The 24,599-nt window shown below is 47.2% G+C and overlaps 1 protein-coding gene across 2 annotated transcripts in view; it reads left to right on the forward strand.

The window, feature by feature from the left end:
• Nucleotides 1-24,599, forward strand: part of armh3 (armadillo like helical domain containing 3) — a 172,504-nt gene that overhangs the window by 94,967 nt on the left and 52,938 nt on the right. For both annotated transcript variants that reach the window (XM_068001998.1, XM_068001999.1), the window contains 4 exons: nucleotides 1,060-1,142; nucleotides 3,617-3,743; nucleotides 5,661-5,736; nucleotides 24,495-24,573. In XM_068001998.1, the coding sequence (XP_067858099.1) occupies nucleotides 1,060-1,142; nucleotides 3,617-3,743; nucleotides 5,661-5,736; nucleotides 24,495-24,573 (365 nt within the window). The remainder of the gene's footprint in view (nucleotides 1-1,059; nucleotides 1,143-3,616; nucleotides 3,744-5,660; nucleotides 5,737-24,494; nucleotides 24,574-24,599) is intronic.

Genomic DNA, 24,599 nt, shown 5'->3' on the forward strand with positions numbered 1-24,599 from the left:
GGAATAGGAACAGGAGAAGGTCAATCAGCCCCTTCTGCCTGTTCCACCATTCAATTAGACCTTGGCTGATCTGTACCTCAACTCCCGCCTTTCCTCCTTGATCCCCTTACCCTAACCAAAATCCATCGATCTCAGTCTTGAAAGCTCCAATTGACCCTCAGCATCCACAGCCTTTTGGGGGAGAGTTCCAGATTCCCACTCCCCTTTGTGTGAAAAAGTGCTTCCTGATTTCACTCCTTAACGGCCTGGCTCTAATTTTAAGATTATGCCCCCTTGTTCTGGATTCCCCCCACCAGAGGGAATAGTTTCTGTCTATCCACCCTATCAAATCCCTTTATCATTTTAAACACCTCGATTAGATCACCCCTCAACCTTCTAAACGCAAAGGAATACAAACCGAGTTTATGCAACGTGTCCTCGTAATTTAACCCTTTAAGACCTGCTATCGTTCTGGTGAATCTGCGCTGCACCCCCTCCAAGGCCATAACATCTTTCCTGAGGTGCGGTGCCCAGAACTGAATGCAGGATCTCCAGATGGGGCCTGACCAAGGTTCTGTACAACTTTACTTGAAATAAAGGCCACCATTCCATTAGCCTTTTTGATTACTTTTTGTACAGGTGCACTAGCTTTTAGTGATTAATTTGCTGCAGTGAACGTCCACTGGGATAGAATTAACGTCATGCATTGAAAAGGAACAGGACAGATTCCTGATCGTGCAGATTGTTGCTGATTCTGGAGGAAAATGGTACAAACCTCATTGTTTGTAAATCTAATGTAAAAGGTCCTAGCTTTGCTGCCCTGTCTGTTAGCCAATCTCTGCCAGGAAACAGAAGTGAAACAGGTGGGCCTCTGCTTCCTTGGGCTGGGGAGAGGTTCAGCCAGAGTTCCCTCCTGACCCCATGCTGGATCGTACATATGTTTGTGAGTGTCTGAGCCCATTAAACCATTTCCTAAGATTAGGCACCCCTATCAGGAGAGTAAGAGAGAAATTCAGGCGAAATGTTGTAGGAATTGTGTAGCTTTTTTGCTTCTTACTGTTCTGCTTCATGTAATTCCAGCGTTGATTAACCTGTTGAAGTTCCTGATGTCGAATGAGACTGTGCTTCTGGGAAAATACAACATCTTTGCCTTGGCCTTAATGGTGAGCCATTATTTTTCAATGTACATTTTATTGGCGTTCTCTGTTCTTGCATTGTCCCCTAGCCAACAGGACAGGGAGATGACTTACTGTGAACTTCTCTAAACAACTGCGATGTTGTTCGGGCCGAGTCAGAATTCTTTACTGTTTACCATTGTGTATGATACGGTGTGACTGACTGACCCCTCAATAGTGCACCCCTGTCACTGTGTGACCGACTGACCCCTCGATAGTGCAGCCCTGTCACTGTGTGACCGACTGACCCCTCGATAGTGCAGCCCTGTCACTGGGTGACCGACTGACCCCTCGATAGTGCAGCCCTGTCACTGTGTGACCGACTGACCCCTCGATAGTGCAGCCCTGTCACTGTGTGACCGACTGACCCCTCGATAGTGCAGCCCTGTCACTGTGTGACCGACTGACCCCTCGATCGTGCGGCCCTGTCACTGTGTGACCGACTGACCCCTCGATAGTGCAGCCCAGGCTGCACTTTGTTCACTAATTTGCATTCAATTGACAATCTTACTAAGTCTCGAGGATGCTTGTTAGCGGAAATGGAAATGCCACACTGGTGCAGTAGGGGGGTTCTATTCTGGGGTTGGGGGTAAAGTATATTGTTGAAGCTGTGTAGAGAGAGCTTTACTCAGCATCTAATCTGTGTTGCATCGGACCTGGGAATAGGAACAGTGCGATAGTGCGGCCCTGTCACTGTGTGACCGACTGACCCCTCGATAGTGCAGCCCTGTCACTGTGTGACCGACTGACCCCTCGATAGTGCAGCCCTGTCTCTGTGTGACCGACTGACCCCTCGATAGTGCAGCCCTGTCTCTGTGTGACCCCTCGATAGTGCAGCCCTGTCTCTGTGTGACCCCTCGATAGTGCAGCCCTGTCTCTGTGTGACTGATTATTGGGACGTTCCCACGGGAACACAGATGCTGCAGAAAGATCCTTCCCCTAGTTCTTGGCTACGATGAAAGCTTGGATCAAGGAAGACATTATGAATGGGTACTGAATTGGCTGTATAATATGAAACAGAGGGTATGGTTATCAGGAGCAGTAATTCTAATTGGACATCCTGCAGAGCCTCCTGAAGTTGGCTACCGAAATCCTGCAGCTCGTAATATTTATTAATGACAATAAAGAGGCACGACACTGCATGGAATGTTAAAGTTAGTGGACTGCAGAAAGTGGTGCTAAAAAGGGGGGTTTTGCAAGTGAAGGATTGCTCTTCAGAGTTACCTAGCAACAAAAACCTAGCAACGGGGCAGCTGAATGTCACACGAGAGTTGACATAGAATGTTTAGGAACAGGAAATGGCCACTGCCCGACAAGCCTCTTCTTTTTCATTCACCTCAAACTCAAAGACCCACCTCCTCACCATCTCCCTCAATCCCTACCCCTCTCCACAAATGGATCCAATCGTCCAGTGAGCCCGTTTAAACTGCCCACAGTAACGTCCTCCCCTGGTAACCTGTTCCACGCAGTTTTTGTCACGTAGAAATCATAGCATCGTAGAAAATTTACGGCACAGAAGGAGGCCATTCGGCCCGTTGTGTCCGCGCCGGCTGAGAAAGGAGCCACCCAGCCTAATCCCACTCTCCCGCATTTGGTATAGAACCAAGAAATTACTACCGGATATCAGCAGGCGATCAGTTCATGCACTTGTGTGTGACCTTCCTCTATCTGCTAATTCAGCAGAGACATTAACCCATTCAGAAGAAACTGGCTGTCGCTCAGGTTGGAATAGCACATAGAGAATGTAGGAACAGGAGGAGGCCATTCAGTCCCTCGGGCCTGTTCCACCATTCAATTAGATCATGGCTGATCTGTATCTTAATTCCATTTACCCGCCTTGGTTCCGTAACCCTTAATACCCTTACCCAACAAAAATCTATCAATCTCAGTTTTGAAATTTTCAATTGACCCCCGGCCTCAACAGCTTTTTGGGGGAGAGAGTTCCAGATTTCCACTCCCCTTTGTGTGAAGTGCTTCCTGACGTCACCCCTGAACGGCCTGGCTCTAATTTTAAGGTTATGCCCCCTTGTTCTGGACTCCCCCCACCAGAGGAAATAGTTTCTCTCTATCTACCCTATCAAATCCTTTAATCATCTTAAACACCTCAATTAAATCACCCCTTAATCTTCTACACTCGAGGGAATATAAGCCTAGTCTGTGCAACCTGACCTCATAATTTAACCTTTTCAGCCAGCGGAATGTCACACGAGCTGGTTTAGCTCTGTAATAACAGCAGCTGGAAATGTCTTAAAGTTTTGGAGATAGTCGGACTATGGCGACACTAACTGAGGTGGTGTAGGGACACGGACCCGCTGAGGAAGTGCAGTGTGTCTCTGAAAATCTCATTGACTCCCACCAGCTGAGACAGGGCAGGGCTGCTCCTGTTGTAAAGTGTTTGCCTGTTCCACCATCCCCTGAAGACTGTGTTGGAATAATTGGACGAAGTCTCCCTTTCGTTGCAGGTCGTCAATTTATTCAATGTGTTTATTACTTACGGCGACACTTTCCTCCCCACGCCGAGCAGTTACGATGAACTTTACTACGAGATAATTCGAATGCACCAGGTCTTCGATAATTTGTATTCAATGGGTGAGTTTAATTTTTTTTTAAACTGAGAAGCTCAATTGAAAGAAAGAAGGAACCTGCATTTCTACAGCACCTCTCACGACCTCCGGACATCCCAAAGCACTTTACAGCCAATGAAGTATTTTTTTGAAGGGTAGTCACTGTAGTAATGTAGGAAACGTGGCAGCCAACCTGCGCACTGTAAGATCCCACAAACAGCAATGAAATAAAATGACGAGATGGTCATTTTTTTTCGACATTGGCTGAGGGACAAATATTTGGCCAGGACACTGGGGAGAACTCCCCTGCTCTTCTTCGCAATAGTGGCCGTGGGATCTTTTATGTCCACCTGAGAGGGAAGACAGAGCCTCGGTTTAACGTCTCATCCGAAAGACGGCACCTCCGACAATGCAGCACTCCCTCAGTGCTGCACTGGGAGTGTCAGCCTGGATTTTGTGCTCAAGTCTCTGGAGTGAGGCTTGAACCAGAGACGAGAGTGCTACCACAAGTCCATGGACCCACACCAGCGAGGCTGAAAACAGTAGGTGGCTTGCCAAAATTTCAAAAGCCCTTAAGAGCCTGTCCATGTTCTGTAAAACCTGGTGTAAGATTTGATTTAGTAAAATTATTCTGCGCAGCCCCACGGGCTGGAGCCACTTACTGGTCTTCCCCTCGATGAGCCTTTCTCTTCCAGTTCAAGTTCATGCTGGGGACTCTGCTCCTTTCCTTTGGTCTCACGATTCCCCATGCGAGTGCTAACACTCCTTGGCCGTGGATCGAAGAGGGAAGAAATCAGGGTCGCAGAATCTGAGGAAAGCTGTCGGCACGCTAGGCCCTTTCTCGTGCCTTATCGATACAATGCCTCCAGCCTCTTGTACGTCTCTTCACCCCACCATTGTCGGCCGTGCTTTCCATTTCTCTAGAACTCTCTCTCCAAACTCCTCCACCCCCACTCCTCTCTCCCTTAAAGCTCATCTCAAGCCTTTGGTCACCTCTCCTAAATCTCTCCTTTGATTCGGCGCCCATTTTGCCCAGGCCCCTAAACTGTGGAATTCCCTCCCTAAACCTCTCCACCTCTCTCTCTCCTCCTTTAAGACGCTCCTTAAAACCTACCTCTTTGACCAAGCTTTTGATCACCTGTCCTAATATCACCTTATGTGGCTCGGTGTCAGATTTTTGTCTGATTTACGCTCCTGTGAAGCGCCTTGGGTCGAGTGCAGCGTTAAAGGCGCTATATAAATGCAGGTTGTTGCTGGACATGTGTCAGACACAAGCTTTTGTGTACATGGATAGATATGAATGTGTTCGCTGATGAGTTGGAAATGCGAGTGACTCACCTCCTGACTCCCCAAAGCCTTTCCACCATCTACAAGGCACAAGTCAGGAGTGTGATGGAATACTCTCCACTTGCCTGGATGAGTGCAGCTCCAACAACACTCAAGAAGCTCGACACCATCCAAGATAAAGCAGCCTGCTTGATTGGCACTCCATCCACCACCCTAAACATTCACTCCCTTCACCACCAGCGCACAGTGGCTGCAGTGTGTACCATCCACAGGATGCACTGCAGCAACTCGCCAAAGCTTCTTCACCAGCACCTCCCAAACCCACGACCTCTACCACCTAGAAGGACAAGAGCAGCAGGCACATGGGAACACCACCACCTGCATGTTCCCCTCCGAGTCACACACCATCCCGACTTGGAAATATATCGCCGTTCCTTCATCGTCGCTGGGTCAAAATCCTGGAACTCACTTCCTAACAGCACTGCGGGAGAACCTTCACCACACGGACTGCAGCGGTTCAAGAAGGCGGCTCACCACCACCTTCTCAAGGGCAATTAGGGATGGGCAATAAATGCCGGCCTCGCCAACGATGCCCACATCCCATGAACGAACTAAAAAAAAGAACACCAGTAACCTTTGTTTTGTTCTGTTCCAGTTTTAAGGTTATCAACGAACAGCGGGCAGTGGAAGGAGCCAGCGAGTAAAGTGACACACGCACTGATCAACGTCAGGTAAGAACACACGAGTAAAGTGACACACGCACTAATCAATGTCAGTGTAAGGAACCCAGGAGTAAAGTGACACACGCACTGATCAATGTCAGTGTAAGGAACACACACCAGTGGCGAGTGGGGACCCATTCACTGGGCTTCCTTCGGTTGGCCCACCTGAGTTTGGGAATGTTTTGGCACAACTGTTACATCACCTGTACAGTCATTAAGCCCAATAATGCACAAATTTTGTACCGCATTAACCGAGTGTATTGTACACTTGCATTTCTACAGCACCTTTCATGACCTCAGGACGTCTCAAAGCACTTCACAGCCAGTGAAACACTTTTTGAAGTATAGTCACTGTTGTAATGTAGGAAACCTGGCAGCCAATATGCACACAGCAAGATCCCACAAACAGCAATGTGATAATGACCAGATCATCTGTTTTTTAGTGATGATGGTTGAGAGATAAATATTGGCCAGGACACCGGGGAGAACTCCCCTGCTCTTTTTTGAAATAGTGGCTGTGGGATCTTTTACATCCACCTGAGAGGGCAGATGGGTGCCTCGGTTTAACTTCTCATCCGAAAGACGGCACCTCCGACAGTGCAGCACTCCCTCAGTACTGGCACTGGGAGTGTCCGCCTGGATCTGGAGTTGGGCTTGAACCCACGACCTTCTGACTCAGAGGCGAGTGTGATACCACTGACACATACTCTGTAAATCCCAGTGGAGCTGATGATGAGGTGGCGAGAGCCCATTAAGCTGGCATGTGCCAGGTGCAGGCTCCCGAGCACACTAAGTGCACTGCGGTACAACCGACCAGTGCGTATCCGACTAGGAACCTGTGTTCAGAGTTTGTGCAGGCCTCTTTATGCCCATTTTTTTTTACTGTAGTTAGACCTACTCCGTATAATGCACCCGGACTGCCGGAACAGCTCAGCGTCTATTAAAATTGGACACTGCAAGGGTGGGCCATTGCAAACATTTAAATATGTTTACCCGTGCGTTGACCTTCCACTAGGGCCTCCTAGATTACCTCCCTCTCGACTTTTGGACCTCAAAAGTCTCCTTTGCTGCTATGTTTTCTCTTCCCCGTCCCCCCACCCCTCACCCTTCCCACGAGAGGCCCTTTATTCTTGAGGTGCCAGCAGCTGATTAAGTGCTGCTGCCACCGGAAATTGCACCCCAAAAACTTCTCCTTTCTTTCTTTCTTTCTTTCTTTTTTTCTCTCTCTCTCTCTCTCTCTCTTCCCTCCCCCCCCCCCCGCCGCCCCCCCACCGAGCGAGGGGTTCCTGAGCAACAGGGTTGACTCTTAATCACCCTCTGAAGGGGCCTAGCAAGCCAGTCAGTCCCATCAAAACCGCTACACAGCGGTTCAAGGAGAAGGCCCCGCCACCACCTTCTCAGGGAAACTAGGGGATGGGCAGTAAATGCCGGCCTTGCCCAAATCCCGAGAATTAATTAGGAAAAAAATAATCCCGCTGGGAGCAAAGTTTAATATATAATGAGCTGACCTTGCATTGTGGGGCGCGGATGGGTTATGGCTGGGCTGACGAATCGAGTCTCTCTGGGGTGTTGGTGGCACTCTTCATGGGTACTGTGTACAGACATTCAGCCAGAGGCTGAACGAGTGTGGTGGTTCCTTGAAATCGTGTTCAGTCATTTGGCGCAGCTCCCCGAGCTCCTTGGATGAGCCCCTCTTTGTAAACGTTATAAGTTGCTCTGCGTTGTCTGGGGACAAAAGGTGTGTGCTTCACAATAACAGCTCAAGTTACAAATTAATTCATCAAGGCACTAATTCAGGCAGCTCATTGATTGGTAAAAATTAATTTAAGATATGGATTCTTGAAATTCAGCCAGTGACTTAATGATTAGATTTAGCCAATAGCATAATTAAATTCTGTCAATAATGCTCTTAATTATTGAATGCAGTCAGTAACTTAATAACGATGTTCAGTTGGAACTAATTTGATTATTAAATTAACTTAGTTACGAAATTCCTTCAGAATTGTGAGTATACTGAATATACTTTGAGTGTTTTACAATCCAAGCTCTTAATGTGTGTACATCAGTCCTCATCCCAATGCTCCAAAACCTACACCCTGAAGCTCTTACTCCCCCATGTTCCTTCCGCCTTAATGTCTACCTTTACTTTTTATTAATGTCCCCGTTTGATCCATTTTAATCTCTGCACACAGCTACTTCATTCCATTCACATGATTTATGTGTTTTTCTTTTAGTAAAACTTTATTACCGATTTTACTGGCGTAAAAAGAGCTACCAATTGTGACTATATAAAAAGAGATTTTCTCACTTGTGGCTGTACATCCCGAGGATACTATTTCTAGCTGTACAGATTCACACTCATTATTTGTAATAAATGAGGCAGTTGCAATCCCATCGACTGCTGTAACGTAATTGGAATAATTCACCAATAAGTTGGTACGGATGGCTCCACTGAAAAGCCACGCTGTTACGAGCTACAGTAAATAGATTGTTTCACATTCACGCAGCACCACTTGATCTCACATCTTCACCATTGCACGCTATGGTCCTCACTTTACTTACTTTTACTCAAGTCAGTGACCTCTCTGAGTTCCACACCGTTCTGCGTACATGTCCAGACGTTATCACAGAATCTGTACGCGTTCAAAGAGTCCCCTGGAGTCTGTCCTGTTTTTCTCACTCTCTGGACCAAGGCATTACTGATGGGTTTGTCAAACTGCAGCAGGATCTGGAGTGCTAGCTGATGGGATGACGATTTGTTGTATCAGGCACTCTCTCAACCTCTCTTCCCCCCTCCCTTTTTTAAGACGCTCCTTAAAACCTACCTCCTTGACCAACCTGTCCTAATATCTCCTGATGTGGCTCAGTGTCAAATTTTGTTTGATAATCGCTCCTGTGAAGCGCCATGGGACGTTTTACTACGTTAAAGGTGCTATATAAATGCAAGTTGTTGTCTTCTGCCCAGAGTGGTGTCCAAGTACAGCTTCAACTCCATCATTGTGGCCCTGTGCCTCCCGCTCGGTTAATGCACTACAAGCCATGTGAGCACATCTCCGCCCCTTCCTGGCACTGGCGCAGTTCATCAGTGAGTCCAATTTTTGAACGACTGCAATCTCCATAGAATGATACTGAGGCTTGTGCTCCAGAACTAGCTGCGCCTCCAGCCAAACTGTTCCAGTACAGCTACAGCACTGGTATCTACCTGACCATGTGGAAAATTGCCCAGGTATGTCCTGTCCACAAAAAGCAGGACAAATCCAATCCGGCCAATTACCGCCCCATCAGTCTACTTTCAATCATCAGCAAAGTGATTTTTGTTGGGCAAGGGTATTGAGGGTTATGGAACCAAGGCGGGTAGATGGAGTTAAGATACAGATCAGCCACGATCTAATTGAATAGCGGAACAGGCTTGAGGGGCTGAATGGCCTCCTGATGTTCATATGTGGACATCACTCTGCACAGATGGCAATATCTGTGGAGTATTTGCTTCCAGAAATGTGGAACCCTGTTTTAATTTAGTACCGTCTAACGCAGAGTGATGGAACCTAGGACCTTGCCTGCCTGTATGCCCCAGACATCACGTGGCACATTTGCTGTCTGAATCGTGACCACACATTAATCTACACATTTGTAACATAAGTGGTTTAATTTCCTCCAGTGTACTCACTCTGATCCGAGTTAAATTATTGAGAGGAGCTGACAGATTTGCTGGCTGGAAGGATTCTATGTGAAGCTAATTTTGACAGTCTCCATCCAGCTCCTAATGGACAACAGCTCACATTATTAACCTGCTCCTGATTCAGCACTGACTGGCAGACTCACTCCGAAACCTCATTGCAGCTGGGGCGAGAGATTGAAAATTGTCACACTGGTGTACTAGGGGTCCCAAACTGAGGCACAGTGTTTGATGGGACAGTGTAGAGGGAGCTTTACTCTGTATCTAACCCGTGCTGTACCTGCCCTGGGAGTGTTTGCTGGGACAGTGTAAAGGGAGCTTTACTCTGTATCTAACCCATGCTGTACCTGCCCTGGGAGTGTTTGATGGGACAGTGTAGAGGGAGCTTTACTCTGTATTTAACCCATGCTGTACCTGCCCTGGGAGTGTTTGATGGGACAGTGTAAAGGGAGCTTTACTCTGTATTTAACCCGTGCCGTACCTGCGCTGGGAGTGTTTGATGCTGACATTGTGTGCCATTAATGATAAATAAATTCCCAGCAGTGATATCCATCATCTTGATTAGCATAAAATTCACAAAAAATGGGCTGGCAATTTCAGTAAATCATTTGGAAAAAAACAGTAGCATCCATTTCACTAAAGGGTCTCAGCAGTCAGTCAATAACCGAGATAATCGATTAGTTAAATTGCCAGGTTCATGATTAACCTCCTCAACTTCCTTAGCCACACCAGCTCGTTCTATGTTCAGTGAGGAGAGTTCTGCTGCAACAAAGAATTGGTGTAATGGGAAGGTGTAGCAGTGCGGGCGGAGGCTGTCCCCGCCCCCAGTGCGGGCGGAGGCTGTCCCCGCCCCCAGTGCGGGCGGAGGCTGTCCCCGCCCCCAGTGCGGGCGGAGGCTGTCCCCGCCCCCAGTGCGGGCGGAGGCTGTCCCCGCCCCCAGTGCGGGCGGAGGCTGTCCCCGCCCCCAGTGCGGGCGGAGGCTGTCCCCGCCCCCAGTGCGGGCGGAGGCTGTCCCCGCCCCCAGTGCGGGCGGAGGCTGTCCCCGCCCCCAGTGCGGGCGGAGGCTGTCCCCGCCCCCAGTGCGGGCGGAGGCTGTCCCCGCCCCCAGTGCGGGCGGAGGCTGTCCCCGCCCCCAGTGCGGGCGGAGGCTGTCCCCGCCCCCAGTGCGGGCGGAGGCTGTCCCCGCCCCCAGTGCGGGCGGAGGCTGTCCCCGCCCCCAGTGCGGGCGGAGGCTGTCCCCGCCCCCAGTGCGGGCGGAGGCTGTCCCCGCCCCCAGTGCGGGCGGAGGCTGTCCCCGCCCCCAGTGCGGGCGGAGGCTGTCCCCGCCCCCAGTGCGGGCGGAGGCTGTCCCCGCCCCCAGTGCGGGCGGAGGCTGTCCCCGCCCCCAGTGCGGGCGGAGGCTGTCCCCGCCCCCAGTGCGGGCGGAGGCTGTCCCCGCCCCCAGTGCGGGCGGAGGCTGTCCCCGCCCCCAGTGCGGGCGGAGGCTGTCCCCGCCCCCAGTGCGGGCGGAGGCTGTCCCCGCCCCCAGTGCGGGCGGAGGCTGTCCCCGCCCCCAGTGCGGGCGGAGGCTGTCCCCGCCCCCAGTGCGGGCGGAGGCTGTCCCCGCCCCCAGTGCGGGCGGAGGCTGTCCCCGCCCCCAGTGCGGGCGGAGGCTGTCCCCGCCCCCAGTGCGGGCGGAGGCTGTCCCCGCCCCCAGTGCGGGCGGAGGCTGTCCCCGCCCCCAGTGCGGGCGGAGGCTGTCCCCGCCCCCAGTGCGGGCGGAGGCTGTCCCCGCCCCCAGTGCGGGCGGAGGCTGTCCCCGCCCCCAGTGCGGGCGGAGGCTGTCCCCGCCCCCAGTGCGGGCGGAGGCTGTCCCCGCCCCCAGTGCGGGCGGAGGCTGTCCCCGCCCCCAGTGCGGGCGGAGGCTGTCCCCGCCCCCAGTGCGGGCGGAGGCTGTCCCCGCCCCCAGTGCGGGCGGAGGCTGTCCCCGCCCCCAGTGCGGGCGGAGGCTGTCCCCGCCCCCAGTGCGGGCGGAGGCTGTCCCCGCCCCCAGTGCGGGCGGAGGCTGTCCCCGCCCCCAGTGCGGGCGGAGGCTGTCCCCGCCCCCAGTGCGGGCGGAGGCTGTCGCGGGCCCCAGTGCGGGCGGAGGCTGTCGCGGGCCCCAGTGCGGGCGGAGGCTGTCGCGGGCCCCAGTGCGGGCGGAGGCTGTCGCGACTGTGGTGTTCCTTCCCCCTCCCCAACAGCTGAACACTGCAGCTCCTGGATATCCGCTGTCTACCTTCACACATGAATAAATTCCTCCTGGGCCATATATTGGAGTATAGCTGGCACAAAGTGGCACAAGTCACCAACATCAGGAGAGGAAGGTGCGGGTGGGGGGGAGAATGGAGTTTTGTTGAGGAGCTATATTCTAAGTAGAAGTAACTCACCACTTTGCGTACAAGTAGCTTTCTGCGGATATCACAGTTAGAATCATAGAATCTTACAGCACCGAATCGGCCCATCGTGCCTGTGCTGGCTGTTTGAAAGAGCTGTCCAATTCATCTCACTCCTCTTTCCCCACAGCCCTGCAAATTTTTCCTTTTCAAGTATTTATCCAATTCCCTTTTGAAAATTACTATTGAATCTGCTTCCACCGCCCTTTCAGGCAGCGCATTCCAGATCATAACAACTCGCTCTGTTTATAAAAAAAAAAATTCTGCTCATCTCCCCTCTGGTTCTTTTGCTAATTATCTTAAATCTGTGCCCTCTAATTACCGACCCTCCCGCCAGTGGAAACAGTTTCTCCTTATTTACTCTGTCAAAACCCCTCAGTTGGAACTGCCCCTCGCCCAACGGTCCAGGTTCTAATTGCAGAGCAGGAAGAGGAGGGATGTCTGTACCCAGAACAGGGCCGAACATCAATTCCATCTGACGGAATCAATCTTACTGCAGCTGTTGCTTTCTGTCTCCCAGGAGCAGTAGGTTCTAGTCCTTGCCTTCTGTGTGTATGAATTTATAAATCTTACATTAGCAAACTATGAAAACACATTAACAGCCGAAAATGTTATTTTAATTATCAAATTTGTTTTCTGCCTGAAAGTTAATTCAGCAATTTGCACAAATGCCATTTAAATTTTATTTAAATGATGACTATTTGCAACAGCGTGAATCAGTATGCAAACTACATTCGATTCTTTGAACCCCACAAGCAACATCTGATGATATTTTTACTCGCGCTACCTGCTCCCTGCATTCTCACTGTGTTGAAATCAAGACTCATCGCACGTCTCCGACTCCATCTCAATCCTTCCCAGGACCTCAGACCTGTGAAACTCCTCACCCTTCTCTGTATCTCCTTGTTCCGACTGGCTGGAAGCTTTTAAAAGACCTTAAGCTTGGTGTCAACTCATTGCTAATTCTTGAATTAGCTCTCTAGCTCTTACAGAGAGGCCATAAATTATTTTAAAAGAGAATTTGATAGTTGCCTGGAAAAAAGGACTATTAAAGAGTGTGGGGAGAGAGGAGGAGAGTGGGATTAGACTGGGTGGGATAGTAAAGGGTGTGGGGAGAGAGGAGGAGAGTGGGATTAGACTGGGTGTGATAGTAAAGGGTGTGGGGAGAGAGGAGGAGAGTGGGATTAGACTGGGTGGGATATTAAAGGGTGTGGGGAGAGAGGAGGAGAGTGGGATTAGACTGGGTGTGATAGTAAAGGGTGTGGGGAGAGAGGAGGAGAGTGGGATTAGACTGGGTGTGATAATAAAGGGTGTGGGGAGAGAGGAGGAGAGTGGGATTAGACTGGGTGTGATAATAAAGGGTGTGGGGAGAGAGGAGGAGAGTGGGATTAGACTGGGTGGGATATTAAAGGATGTGGGGAGAGAGGAGGAGAGTGGGATTAGACTGGGTGGGATATTAAAGGATGTGGGGAGAGAGGAGGAGAGTGGGATTAGACTGGGTGGGATATTAAAGGATGTGGGGAGAGAGGAGGAGAGTGGGATTAGACTGGGTGGGATATTAAAGGATGTGGGGAGAGAGGAGGAGAGGGGAGTTGGACTTGGTGAGATATTAAAGGATGTGGTGTCGCAAACTTAAACTTAATATTACTTATTCTATACAATGCATTAACACCCAAACAAAAGTAAGACAAGCGAGAATTTATTAATTTACCTGTACAAGTGGAAGAGCACCTCAAAACAATGGTTGAGGATACATCTTCGCTGAGTTCAAGAAACAGCTCACGTTTACACAGTTCAGTAACAACGCCCACCTGTCACAGAATATGGGCGTACACGTACATTCTTTATTGGCTCAGGTAGTTAGTCAATCAAAATAGGGAAACCACCCTCCAGTTCCCATAGCCGTCTTAATATTTTGGACGCAGGCCTGGGAAAGTGCTTTTTCCCTAAGAAACTGTCTTTATTATCAGTAAGTCTGTAGCTAGTCTCAAGGCTATTCGGTCATCCATTCCTGTTAGTCAGCTACCTTTCTATCTAAGGGAGGATAGCTATCAGCATGAGAAAACTCAAAGTAATTACACAATTGTGCTTCTGTGTGTTTTCGTGAGAAACTATTATGTGAGTTTTAAAGTGAATTAGCTGGTCAGTTAATATGGTCAAATATCCCTTCATGCATTTCTTCATTCGTGCGTTAGGTGTATTAGAGAGAGTTAATATGGTCAGGTATCTCTTTATGCATTTCCACAGTGGGGAGAGAGGAGGAGAGTGGGATTAGACTGGGTGGGATATTAAAGGATATGGAAGAGAGAGAAGGAGAGGGGAGTTAGACTGGACTGGACTTGTAAAATCAGTTATCTGTGTCGTTTAAAGAGGGCCAGGATCGGGCTCGGCAGTGATGTCCTCTGTCCCAGTGACAACTGACCTGCCCCCACTCACTGTCTGGGCTCGCACATGAAGATCGGCCACTTGTGGGAAGATTTTGGCACCAAACCTCTTAAAGGATGTATTGGCCTTAGAAGGGGTACAACGCAGATTCACCAGAATGATACCAGGGCTTAAAGGGTTAAATGATGAGAGGTTGCATAAGATTGACTTGCGTTCCTTTAAGTTTAGAAGATTGAGAGATGATCCAATCGAGGTGTTTAAAATGTTAAAAGGATTCGACAAAGTAGATAAAGAGAATCTATTTCCTCTGATGGGGGAATCCAGAACGGGGGTTGGGTGGGGAAAGGGGTGCTGGTGGTGGTGGCGGGGGCATTCTTTAATATTACAGATTCGCCATTCAGGGGTGAAATCAGGAAGGACTTTTTCACACAAAGGGTAGGAACCAACGACATAGGTAGAACTAAGAATGGGGTTCTGCTGAGACAGTTTGAGGAGCTAGGGTCTAAATTAATAAGTAGAACCTCAAAAGTAATAATCTCTGGATCACTACCTGAGCCACGTGCGAATTGGCGTAGGGTCAAACTGATCAGGGGGTTAAATGTGTGGCTCAAACAGTGGTGTTGGAGACAGGAGTTTCGATTCATGGGGCACCGGCACCAGTATTGGGGAAAGAGGGAACTGTTCCGTTGGGACGGGCTCCACTTAAACCGGGCTGGGACCAGTGTCCTGGCGAATCAAATAACTAGGGCGGTAGATAGGGCTTTAAACTAAAAAGGGGGGAGGTCAAGTGAGAGGAAATTTAGAAATCTAATGAGAAAAGTCAAGGCAACAGCAGTGTAGTGATTTGGGTAAAGGTAAGCAGAGTGTGGCAGGAAGGGACAGAGAGTTTACCAATAATAGAGCATCCACAAGTAAGGTCAAAGCAGGAAAAAATGGTAAAAAATGAAAATTAAAGACTCTTTCTGAATGCACAGAGCATTCATAACAAGATAGATGAATTAGTTGCACAAATAGAGATAAATGGGTTTGATCTAATAGCCATTACAGAGAAATGATTGCAAAGTGACTAAGGTTGGGAACTAAATATTCCAGGGTACACGACAGGCAGAATAGAAAAGGAGGGGGTGTAGCCCTAAGAATAAAGGATGAGATAAGGACAGTGGTGAGAAAGGATCTTGGCTCGGAAGATCAGGAAGTAGAATTAGTATGGGTGGAAATAAGAAATAACAAGGGGCAAAAAACATTGGGAGTAGTTTATAAGCCCCCTAATGGTAGCAATACCGCTGGACAGAGTATTAATCATGAAATAATAGGAGCTTATAACAAAGGAAATGCAGTAATCACGGGGGACTTTAATCTTCATATAGACTGGGCAAATCAAAGGTAGTTTGGAGGACGAGTTCATGGAATGCATTCGAGACAGTTTCCTAGAGCAATACATCATAGAACCAACCAGGGAACAGGCTATTTTAGAACTTGTATTGTGTAATGAGATAGGGTTAATTAGTAATCGCTCAGTAAAGGATACTCTGGGGAAGAGCGATCATAATATGACAGAATTTCACATTGAGTTTGAGAGTAACGTACTTAAGTCTGAAACTAGAGTCTTAAACTTAAATAAAGCCAATTATGTAGGTATGAGGGCGAGTTGGCTTAAGGTAGATTGTAATATTAAATTAAAGGGTATGATGGTTGAAAAGCAATAGCAAACATTTAAGGAAATATTTCAACATTCGCAACAAATACACATTCCATTGAGAAATAAAAACTCCACAGGAAAAATGATCCACCCGTGGCTAACCAAAGAAGTTAAGGATAGTATTAGATTAAAAGAAGAGGCCTATAACGTTGCCAAAAAAAATAGTAAGCTTGAGGATTGGGAGAGTTTTAGAAGCCAGCAAAGGGCGACCACGAAAAATTGAGAAAAGGGGAGAAAATAAAAGATGAAAGTAAACTAGCAAGAAATATAAAAATGGATTGTAAGAGCTTCTCCAAGTATGTAAAAAGGAAGAGAGTAGCAAAAGTAAATGTTGGTCCCTAAAGGCTGACACAAGAGAAATTATAATGGGGAATAAGGGAATGGCAGATGCTTTAAAGAAATATTTGTTTATCTATATTCACAGTAGAAGACGCAAAAAGCATACCAGAAATAGTGGGGAGCCAAGGGGCTAATGAGAGTGAGGAACTTAATATCAGTAGAGAAAAAGTACTGGAGAAACTGATGGGACTAAAAGCCGATAAATCCCCTGGGCCTGGTGGCCTACGTCCAAGGGTTCTAAAAGAGGTGGTTGCAGAGGTAGTGGATGCATTGGTTATAATCTTCCAAAATTCCCTAGATTCTAGAATGGTCCCAGCAGATTGGAAGGTAGCGAATGCAGAACCATAGAAGAACCATAGAAAAGATACAGCACAGAAGAGGGGCATTCAGCCCATCGTGTCCGCGCTGGCTCGAAGAACAACCAGGTGCCCATTCTAATCCCTCCTTCCAGCACCCGGTCCGTAGCCCAGCAGCTTACAGCACTTTAGGTGCAGGTCCAGGTATTTTTTAAAAGAGTTGAGGGTCCCTGCCTCTACCACCAATTCGGGCAGCAAATTCCATACACCCACCACCCTCTGGGTAAAAAAGTTTTTCCTCATGTCCCCTCTAATCCTTCTGCCAATCAGCTTAAATCTATGTCCTCTAGTTCTTGAACTCTCTGCTAGGGGAAACAGGTACTTCCTGTCTACTCTATCTGGGCCCCTCATAATTTTGTACACCTCAATCAAGTCACCCCTCAGCCTCCTCTGCTCCAAGGAAAACAACCCCAGCCTATCCAATCTCTCCTCGTAGCTGCAGTTTTCAAGCCCTGGCAACATTCTTGTAAATCTTCTCTGCACTCTCTCTCTCTCGAGAGCAATTACGTCCTTCTTGTAATGCGGTGACCAGAACTGCGCACAGTACTCCAGCTGTGGCCTTACCAGCATTTTATACAGTTCCATCATTACATCCCTGCTTTTGTATTTTATACCTCGGCTAATAATGGAGAGCATTCTATATGCCTTCTTCACAACTTTATCTACCTGTACTGCCACCTTCAGGGATCTGTGCACATGCACTCCAAGGTCTCTCACTTCCTCTACCCCTCTCAATATATTCCCGTTGACTGTGTATTCCCTTTAACTGTTTGCCCTCCCTAAGTGCATTACCTCACTTCTCCGGGTTGAACTCCATTTGCCACTTTTCCGCCCACTCCACCAACCCATTGATATCTTCTTGGAGTGTACAGCTATCCTCTTCACCATCAACTACACGGCCAATTTTTGTGTCGTCTGCAAATTCGCCAACCATGCCCCCTGCATTCAAGTCCAAATCATTAATATATACCACAAACAGCAAGGGACCCAACACTGAGCCCTGTGGCACACCACTGGAAACGGATTTCCATTCGCAAAGACATCCATCGACTTTTATCCTTTGTTTCCTGTTACTGATCCAATTGGCCACATGTCCCTGTATCCCATGGGCTTTTACCTTTCTGACCAGTCTGCTATTTGTGACCTTGTCAAATGCCTTACTAAAATCCAAGTAGACAACATCCACTGCATTACCCTCATCAATCCTCCTTGTCACTTCCTCAAAGAATTCAATCAGATTTGTAAGGCATGACCTTCCCTGAACAAATCCATGCTGACTATCCCTGATTAAACCATGCCTTTCCAAGTGACAGTTTATCCTATCTCTCAGTATTGATTCTAATAGTTTGCCCACCACCAAGGTAAGACTGACCGGCCTATAATTGTTCGGCCTTTCCCTCGTACCCTTTTTAAACAATGGTACTACGTTTGCAGTCTTCCAGTCCCCCGGTACCTCCCCTGTATCTAGTGAGGATTGAAAATGATCCTCAGAGCATCCGCTATTTCCTCCTGGCTTCCTTCAATAGCCTAGGAAACAATCCATCCGGCCCTGGTGACTTATCAACTTTCAAGGATTCCAGTCCCTCTAGTACTTCCTCTCTCGTTATGTTTACCTTATCCAATATTTCACACCTCTCCTCTTTAACTACTACGTCTGGATCATCCCTTTCCTTTGTGAATACGGAGACAAAATATTCATTTAAGAACCCTACCCACATCCTCTGCTTCTACACACAAGTTACCCTTATCATCCCTGATAGGTCTCACCTTTTCCTTAGCTATCCTCTTGTTCTTAATGTACTGATAAAACATCTTTGGGTTTTCTTTAATCTTACTAGCTAATATTTTTTCATGCTCTCTCTTTGCTTTCCTTATTTCCTTTTTTACGTCATCCCTGTACTTTCTATACTCCCCTAGGCCTTCTGCAGTATTTAGTTTTCTGTGACAACTATTCAAGAAAGGAGGGAGAGAGAAAACGGAATTACAGCCCAGTTAGCCTGACGTCGGTCATTGGGAAAATGCTAGAATCCATTATTAGGGAAGTGATAACAGGACACTTAGAACATCATAATATGATTAGGCAGAGTCAACATGGTTTTATGAAAGAGAAGTCGTGTTTGACAAACTTATTACAGTTTTTTGAGGATGTAACTAGCTGCGTAGATAAAGGGGAACCAGTGGGTGTAGTAATTTAGATTTTCAAAAGGCATTCGATAAGGTGCCACATAAAAGGTTGTTATGCAACATAAGGGCTCATGGGATTGGGGGTTACATATCAGCATGGATAGAGGATTGGTTAACAAACAGAAAACAGGGAGTAGGGATGAAAGGGTCATTCTCAGGTTGGCAGGCTGTGACTAGTGGGGTGCCGCAAGGATCAGTACTTGGGCCTCAGCTATTTACAATCTATATTAATGACTTGGATGAAGGGACTGAGTGTAATGTATCCAAGTTTGCTGACGATACAAAGCTAGGTGGGAAAGTAAGCTGTGGGGAGGACATAAAGAGTCTGCAAAGGGATATAGACAGGATAAGCGAGTGGGCAAGAAGGTGGCAGATGGAGTATAATGTGGGGAAATGTGAGGTTATTCACTTTGGTAGGAAGAACAGAAAAACAGAATTTTTTTTTAAATGATGAGAAACTATTAAATTTTGGTGTCCAGAAAGACTTGAGTGTCCTGGACAAGAAACACAAAAGGTTAGCATGCAGGTACAGCAAGCAATTAGGAAGGCAAATGGCATGTTGGCCTTTATTGCAAGGAGGTTGGAGTACAAGTGTAAAGAAGTCTTACTACAATTGTACAGGGCTTTGGTGAGACCTCGCCTGGAGTACTGCGTACAGTTTTGGTCTCCTTATCTAAGGAAGGATATACTTGCCTTAGAGGCGGTGCAACAAAGATTCACTAGATTAATTCCTGGGATGAGAGGGTTGTCCTATGAGGAGAGGTTGAGTAGAATGGGCCTATACTCTCTGGAGTTTAGAAGAATGAGAGGTGATCTAATTGAAACATATATGATTCTGAGGGGGCTTGACAGGGTAGATGCTGAGAGGTTGTTTCCCCTGGCTGGGGAGTGTAGAACTAGGGGGCATAGTTGCAGGATAAGGGGTCGACCTTTCAAGACTGAGATGAGGAGGAATTTCTTCACTCAGAGGGTTGTGAATCTTTGGAATTCTCTACCCCAGAGGGCTGTGGATGCTGAGTCATTGAATATATTCAAGGCTGAGATTGATAGATTTTTGTACTCTAGGGGAATCAAGGGACATGGGGATCAGGCAGGAAAGTGGAGTTGAGGTTGAAGATCAGCCATGATCTGATTGAATGGCGGAGCAGGCTCGAGGGGCTGAATGGCCTACTCCAGTTCCTATGTAGCAGGCTTGAGGGGCTTAATGACCTACTCCTGTTCCTATGTAGCAGTCTTGAGGGGCTGAATGGCCTACTCCTGTTCTTATGTAAAAGGTTTAAATACCACAGGGTGCAAGTTAAAAAAAAAATAGGAAGTTATGAGTAAGAAGGGAAGTCAAGCAAAAGCTTTTGCCTAAAGGGTTGTGGACTAAATTTTCAGGGAAAGCATTGAAGCAGACAGTATAAATGAGCTCAAAACACAAGTAGATGTATTTTTACAGAGAGAAAGGATTGAAGAATATTGGTGAGAATAATTACATAAAATTACATAGACTGTACAGCACAGAAACAGGTAATTCACAGGTCTGTGCCGGTGTTTATGCTCCACACGAGCTTTCTCTCTCCCTATTTCATCTCACTCTATCAGCATTTCCTTCTATTCCTTTCTCCCTCGTGTGTTTATCCAGCTTCCCCTTAAACGCATCTATGCTAGTCGCTGCAACTGCTCCTTGTGGTAGCAAGTTCCACATTCTAACCACTCTTTGGGTAAAGAAGTTTCTCCTGAATTCCCTATTGAATTTATTGGTGATTATCTTATATTTATGGTCCCTAGTTCTGGTCACCCCTGCAAGTAGAAACATCTCTTCATCTAGCCTATCAAACCCTTTCACAATCTTAAATACCTCTATCTGGTCACCCCTCAGTCTTCTCTTTAGAGAAAAGAGCCCCAGCCTGCTCAATCTTTCCTGATAGGTATAACCTCTCAGTTCTGGTATCATCCTCTCTATCCTTTTTATAAATGAAGACCAGAACTGTTCCCAATTCTCCAACTGTGGTCTAACCAAGGTTCTATACAAGTTTAACATAACTCTCTGCTTTTCAATTTTATCCCTCTAGAAATGAACCCCAGTGCTTGGTTTGTTTTTTATAGCCTTATTAACCTGCGTCGCTACTTGTAGTGATTTGTGTATCTGTACCCCCAGATCCCTCTGCTCCTCTACCCCATTTAGATTCTTATTATCCAAGCAGTATGTGGCCTCCTTATTCTTCCTACCAAAATGTAATACCTCACACTTATCTATATTGAAATTCATTTGCCCATCACACGCCCATTCTGCAAATTATTAACGTCTTCATGTATTTTGTCGCACTCCTCCTCAGTATTAACTATAACCCCCAATTTGGTGTCATCCGCAAATTTTGAAATTGTACTTCCAATTCCCGAGTCCAAATCTTCTATGTAAATGGTGAACAAGAGTGGTCCCAGCACCGATCCTTGTGGAACACCACTTCCCACCTTTTGCCAGTGTGAGTAGCTACCCTTAACCCCATCTCTCTGTATTCTGTTTTGTAGCCAGCTTGCTGTCCATTCTGCTACCTGCCCCCTGACTCCACCTGCTCTGACCTTAGTCATGAGTCTACTATGCGGTACCCTATCGAAGGCCTTTTGAAAATCCAAATATATTACATCTACATTACCCTTGTCTACACTTTCTGTTACTTCTTCAAAGAATTCAGTAAGGTTGGCCAAGCATGACCTTCCTTTCTGAAATCCGTGCTGACTATTCTTTATTATATTTTCAGTTTCTAGAGATAGGTCTGATTGATCTCAATCGAAATGGATAGTTTTGCTGGATCCAATAGCCTTTTCCTGTTCATACAAGTTGTTACAGGGTAGAAATTCCAGTTGATGAAAACCTCATATGAAATTTCAATGCTCTCATAATACGTTCTCGAGGTTGGCACTCAGGATGTAGGACAAGTACGGGAACTTTGCTTATTGAAAATCCTACGCTTTTGATCAGAATTTTCAAGAGTTGGGGGGGGGGAGAAATTGGAAGGGGAGAAGAAAAATATGTAATAATGAAAGAAAAATCATAAAAGTCTTGGGTATCAGCTTGGCTCCATTGGAAGCTCTCCCGCCTCTGAGTCAGAAGGTTGAGGGATCAAGCCCCACTCCAGACATAATCTGGGCTGACTTTCGAGGGAGGGCTGCGTTGTCAGAGGTGCCATTCTTCAGACTCAACTTCAAACCAAGGTCTCGCCTGCCTGCCTGCCTGCTCAGGTGGATGTTGAAGATCCCACTGCACTGTTCGAAGAAGAGCAGGGGCGATCTCCCCGGTAACGCTTCTCTCCAAACCTATACCATCAAAAACATTTCACCTGGCCGTTCGTTCGCTGTTTGTGGGATCTTGCTGTGCGTAAATTGACTGCCGCGTTTCCTATATTACAACAGTGACTACGTTTCAGAAGTAATTCACTCGTTGCAAAGTGCTTCGGGATATCCTGACGACATGCTAAGGTGAAATATAAATACAGGTTCTTTCTTTAACATAAGACCAGAAAAGCTCTAATGATAAGGTCAGGTCTCACGTCCAACTGCTCCATAGTGAAATTCTACCCTACAAGACTGTCCTTTGTAAATAGTTCTACATCACGTAAGGCATCCCTAGTAACATCCTGTAATTATCTGGGCCACATTCGTTTTGTCTTTGTCTTTGACTGAATCCTGCTGTTTTTTCTGCTCAGCAAGTTATGAGTCTAGTGTCCCGTTGTCTCTTGCAACGAATTCATCTCTTCATAAATAAATCTAGTCTTAATGCACCCATCTGGCTCTCTTGAGCATTTCAGCTAAGAAGGCATGTACAGCGGGCAGACCGTGCTGCATTGCAGCTCACAAGCATGAGCGCGTATTATGGGGTATTTTTTTTGAGTCAGCGTTCCCGCTGCGGTGCTCTGTGCGGCGGATGCGCTCGTTGGAATAGCGGGCGCGCAGGTTAGCGTGGCAGTTCTGCGGCCCCCCTCGATTCTTCCATCTATTAGTTTTAGATGGCGGTGAAGTTACTCTGGCAGAGTGGGAGCAGCTCCAAGGAAATTCCCGACCATAATGATTCAGCCATTGAGCTGAGGGAGGACTGGGGATTTGAGTGTGAGAGAGGGCTGTCTGTAGGACATTGATAAATATGGAGTGGAATCATCAGCAAAGAGTGGATAGGGTTGGCTGGGCAGGTTGGAGACCAATGGTGAGACAGCCCTAATAGTGCTGAAAAAAATTTATTTAAAAATATGAGAAATGAAGGCGTACTCTATATACTTGAGTATAAGTCTAGAGATTTAGGTCAGTCTGCGACTTTGAAAGTAGTGCTTATGTATGGGGAGGGAGGCATCTTCTACAGATGATATTCTGAGGAGCTCACTCCCCTGTTTCTGGCCTGGTCTCACGTTATTGTCAGCCTTGGCTCAGTGGACACCACCCTCGCTCCGAGTCAGAACGTCATGAGACTTGAGCACAAAATCTAGGCTGACACTCCAGTGCAGTACTGAGGGAGTGCTGCACTGTCGGAGGTGCCGTCTTTCACATGAGATGTTAAACTGAGGCCCAGTCTGCCCCTTCAGGTGGGTGTAAAATATCCCACAGCCACTATTTTCTACATTACAACAGTGACTACACTTCAAAAGTACTTCATTGGCTGTAAAGCGCTTTGAGACGTTAGTGAAAGGCGCTATATAAATGCAAGTCTCTTTTTATTCTGAACTCCCAGCTGTGTTTGCCTCTCACCAGCCCAGTAACATGCTTTTCTCTCTCTCTCTGTCACCTTTGTGTGCATTGGTGCTACGGTATGGTAGCATAGTGGTTATGTTACTGGACTGGTAATCCAGAGGCCTGGACTAAAATCCAGAGTCGTGAGTTCAAATCCTGCCACGGCAGCTGGTGAATTTAAATTCAATTAATTAAATTCAATTAATTAAATTCAATTAATTGAATAAAAATCTGGAATTAAAATACTAGTATCAGTAATGGTGGCCATGAAACCACCGGATTGTCGTAAAAACCCATCTGGTTCACTAATGTCCTTTAGGGAAGGAAACCTGCCGTCCTTACCCAGTCTGGCCTATATGTGACTCCAGCAATGTGGTTGATTCTTAATTGCCCTCTGAAATGGCCTAGCAAGCCACTCAGTTGTAAAATCTTGCTATGCTGCAGCAGTTCAAGAAGGCGGCTCACCACCACCTTCTCAAGGGCAATTAGGGATGGGCAATAAATGCCGGCCTCGCCAGCGACGCCCACATCCCATGAACGAATAAAAAAAACATGGAACAGTCACTAGACATATTTCCTGCTCTCTGGGGAGTTATGATAAAGGAAAAGAAAGAACTTGCATTTATACAGCACCTTTCATGACCTCAGGATGTCCCAAAGTGCTTTACAGCCAGTTAAGTACTTTTTTGAAGTGGAGTCACTGTTGTGATGTAGTGATGACTGATGAGGGAACCTTATATGTGAGTCGTAAATGTTATTTTCCAGAGTTTTTTTTTAACTAAAACCCAGGGAGTTGTATTATACACAAATTGTCTTCTGCACCTGTGTGTACGGCAGTCCCGGAGGCTGTTTAAAGACACCGTGCAGCCTTTTGAAGGCAAAAAAAAATTCCCATTTGAGAATTTATTTTTTTAAAAAGCACCAACTGATCTGAACTAATTTAAATCACATTAATTGCGGATTTGTACGATTGACAGTTTAGATTGCTAACCACAGGCCGCTTTCTGTTTCAGAGCCATCATCAACCATTTTAACCCTAAGATAGAGTCGTATGCGGCAGTCAATCACATCTCTCAGCTCTCGGAAGATCAGGTATGGCCTGCTGACATTTTGAAATG

Source organism: Heptranchias perlo, chromosome 21 (genome assembly GCF_035084215.1).
Source record: "Heptranchias perlo isolate sHepPer1 chromosome 21, sHepPer1.hap1, whole genome shotgun sequence".
In the NCBI taxonomy this organism is placed as follows: Eukaryota; Metazoa; Chordata; class Chondrichthyes; order Hexanchiformes; family Hexanchidae; genus Heptranchias; species Heptranchias perlo.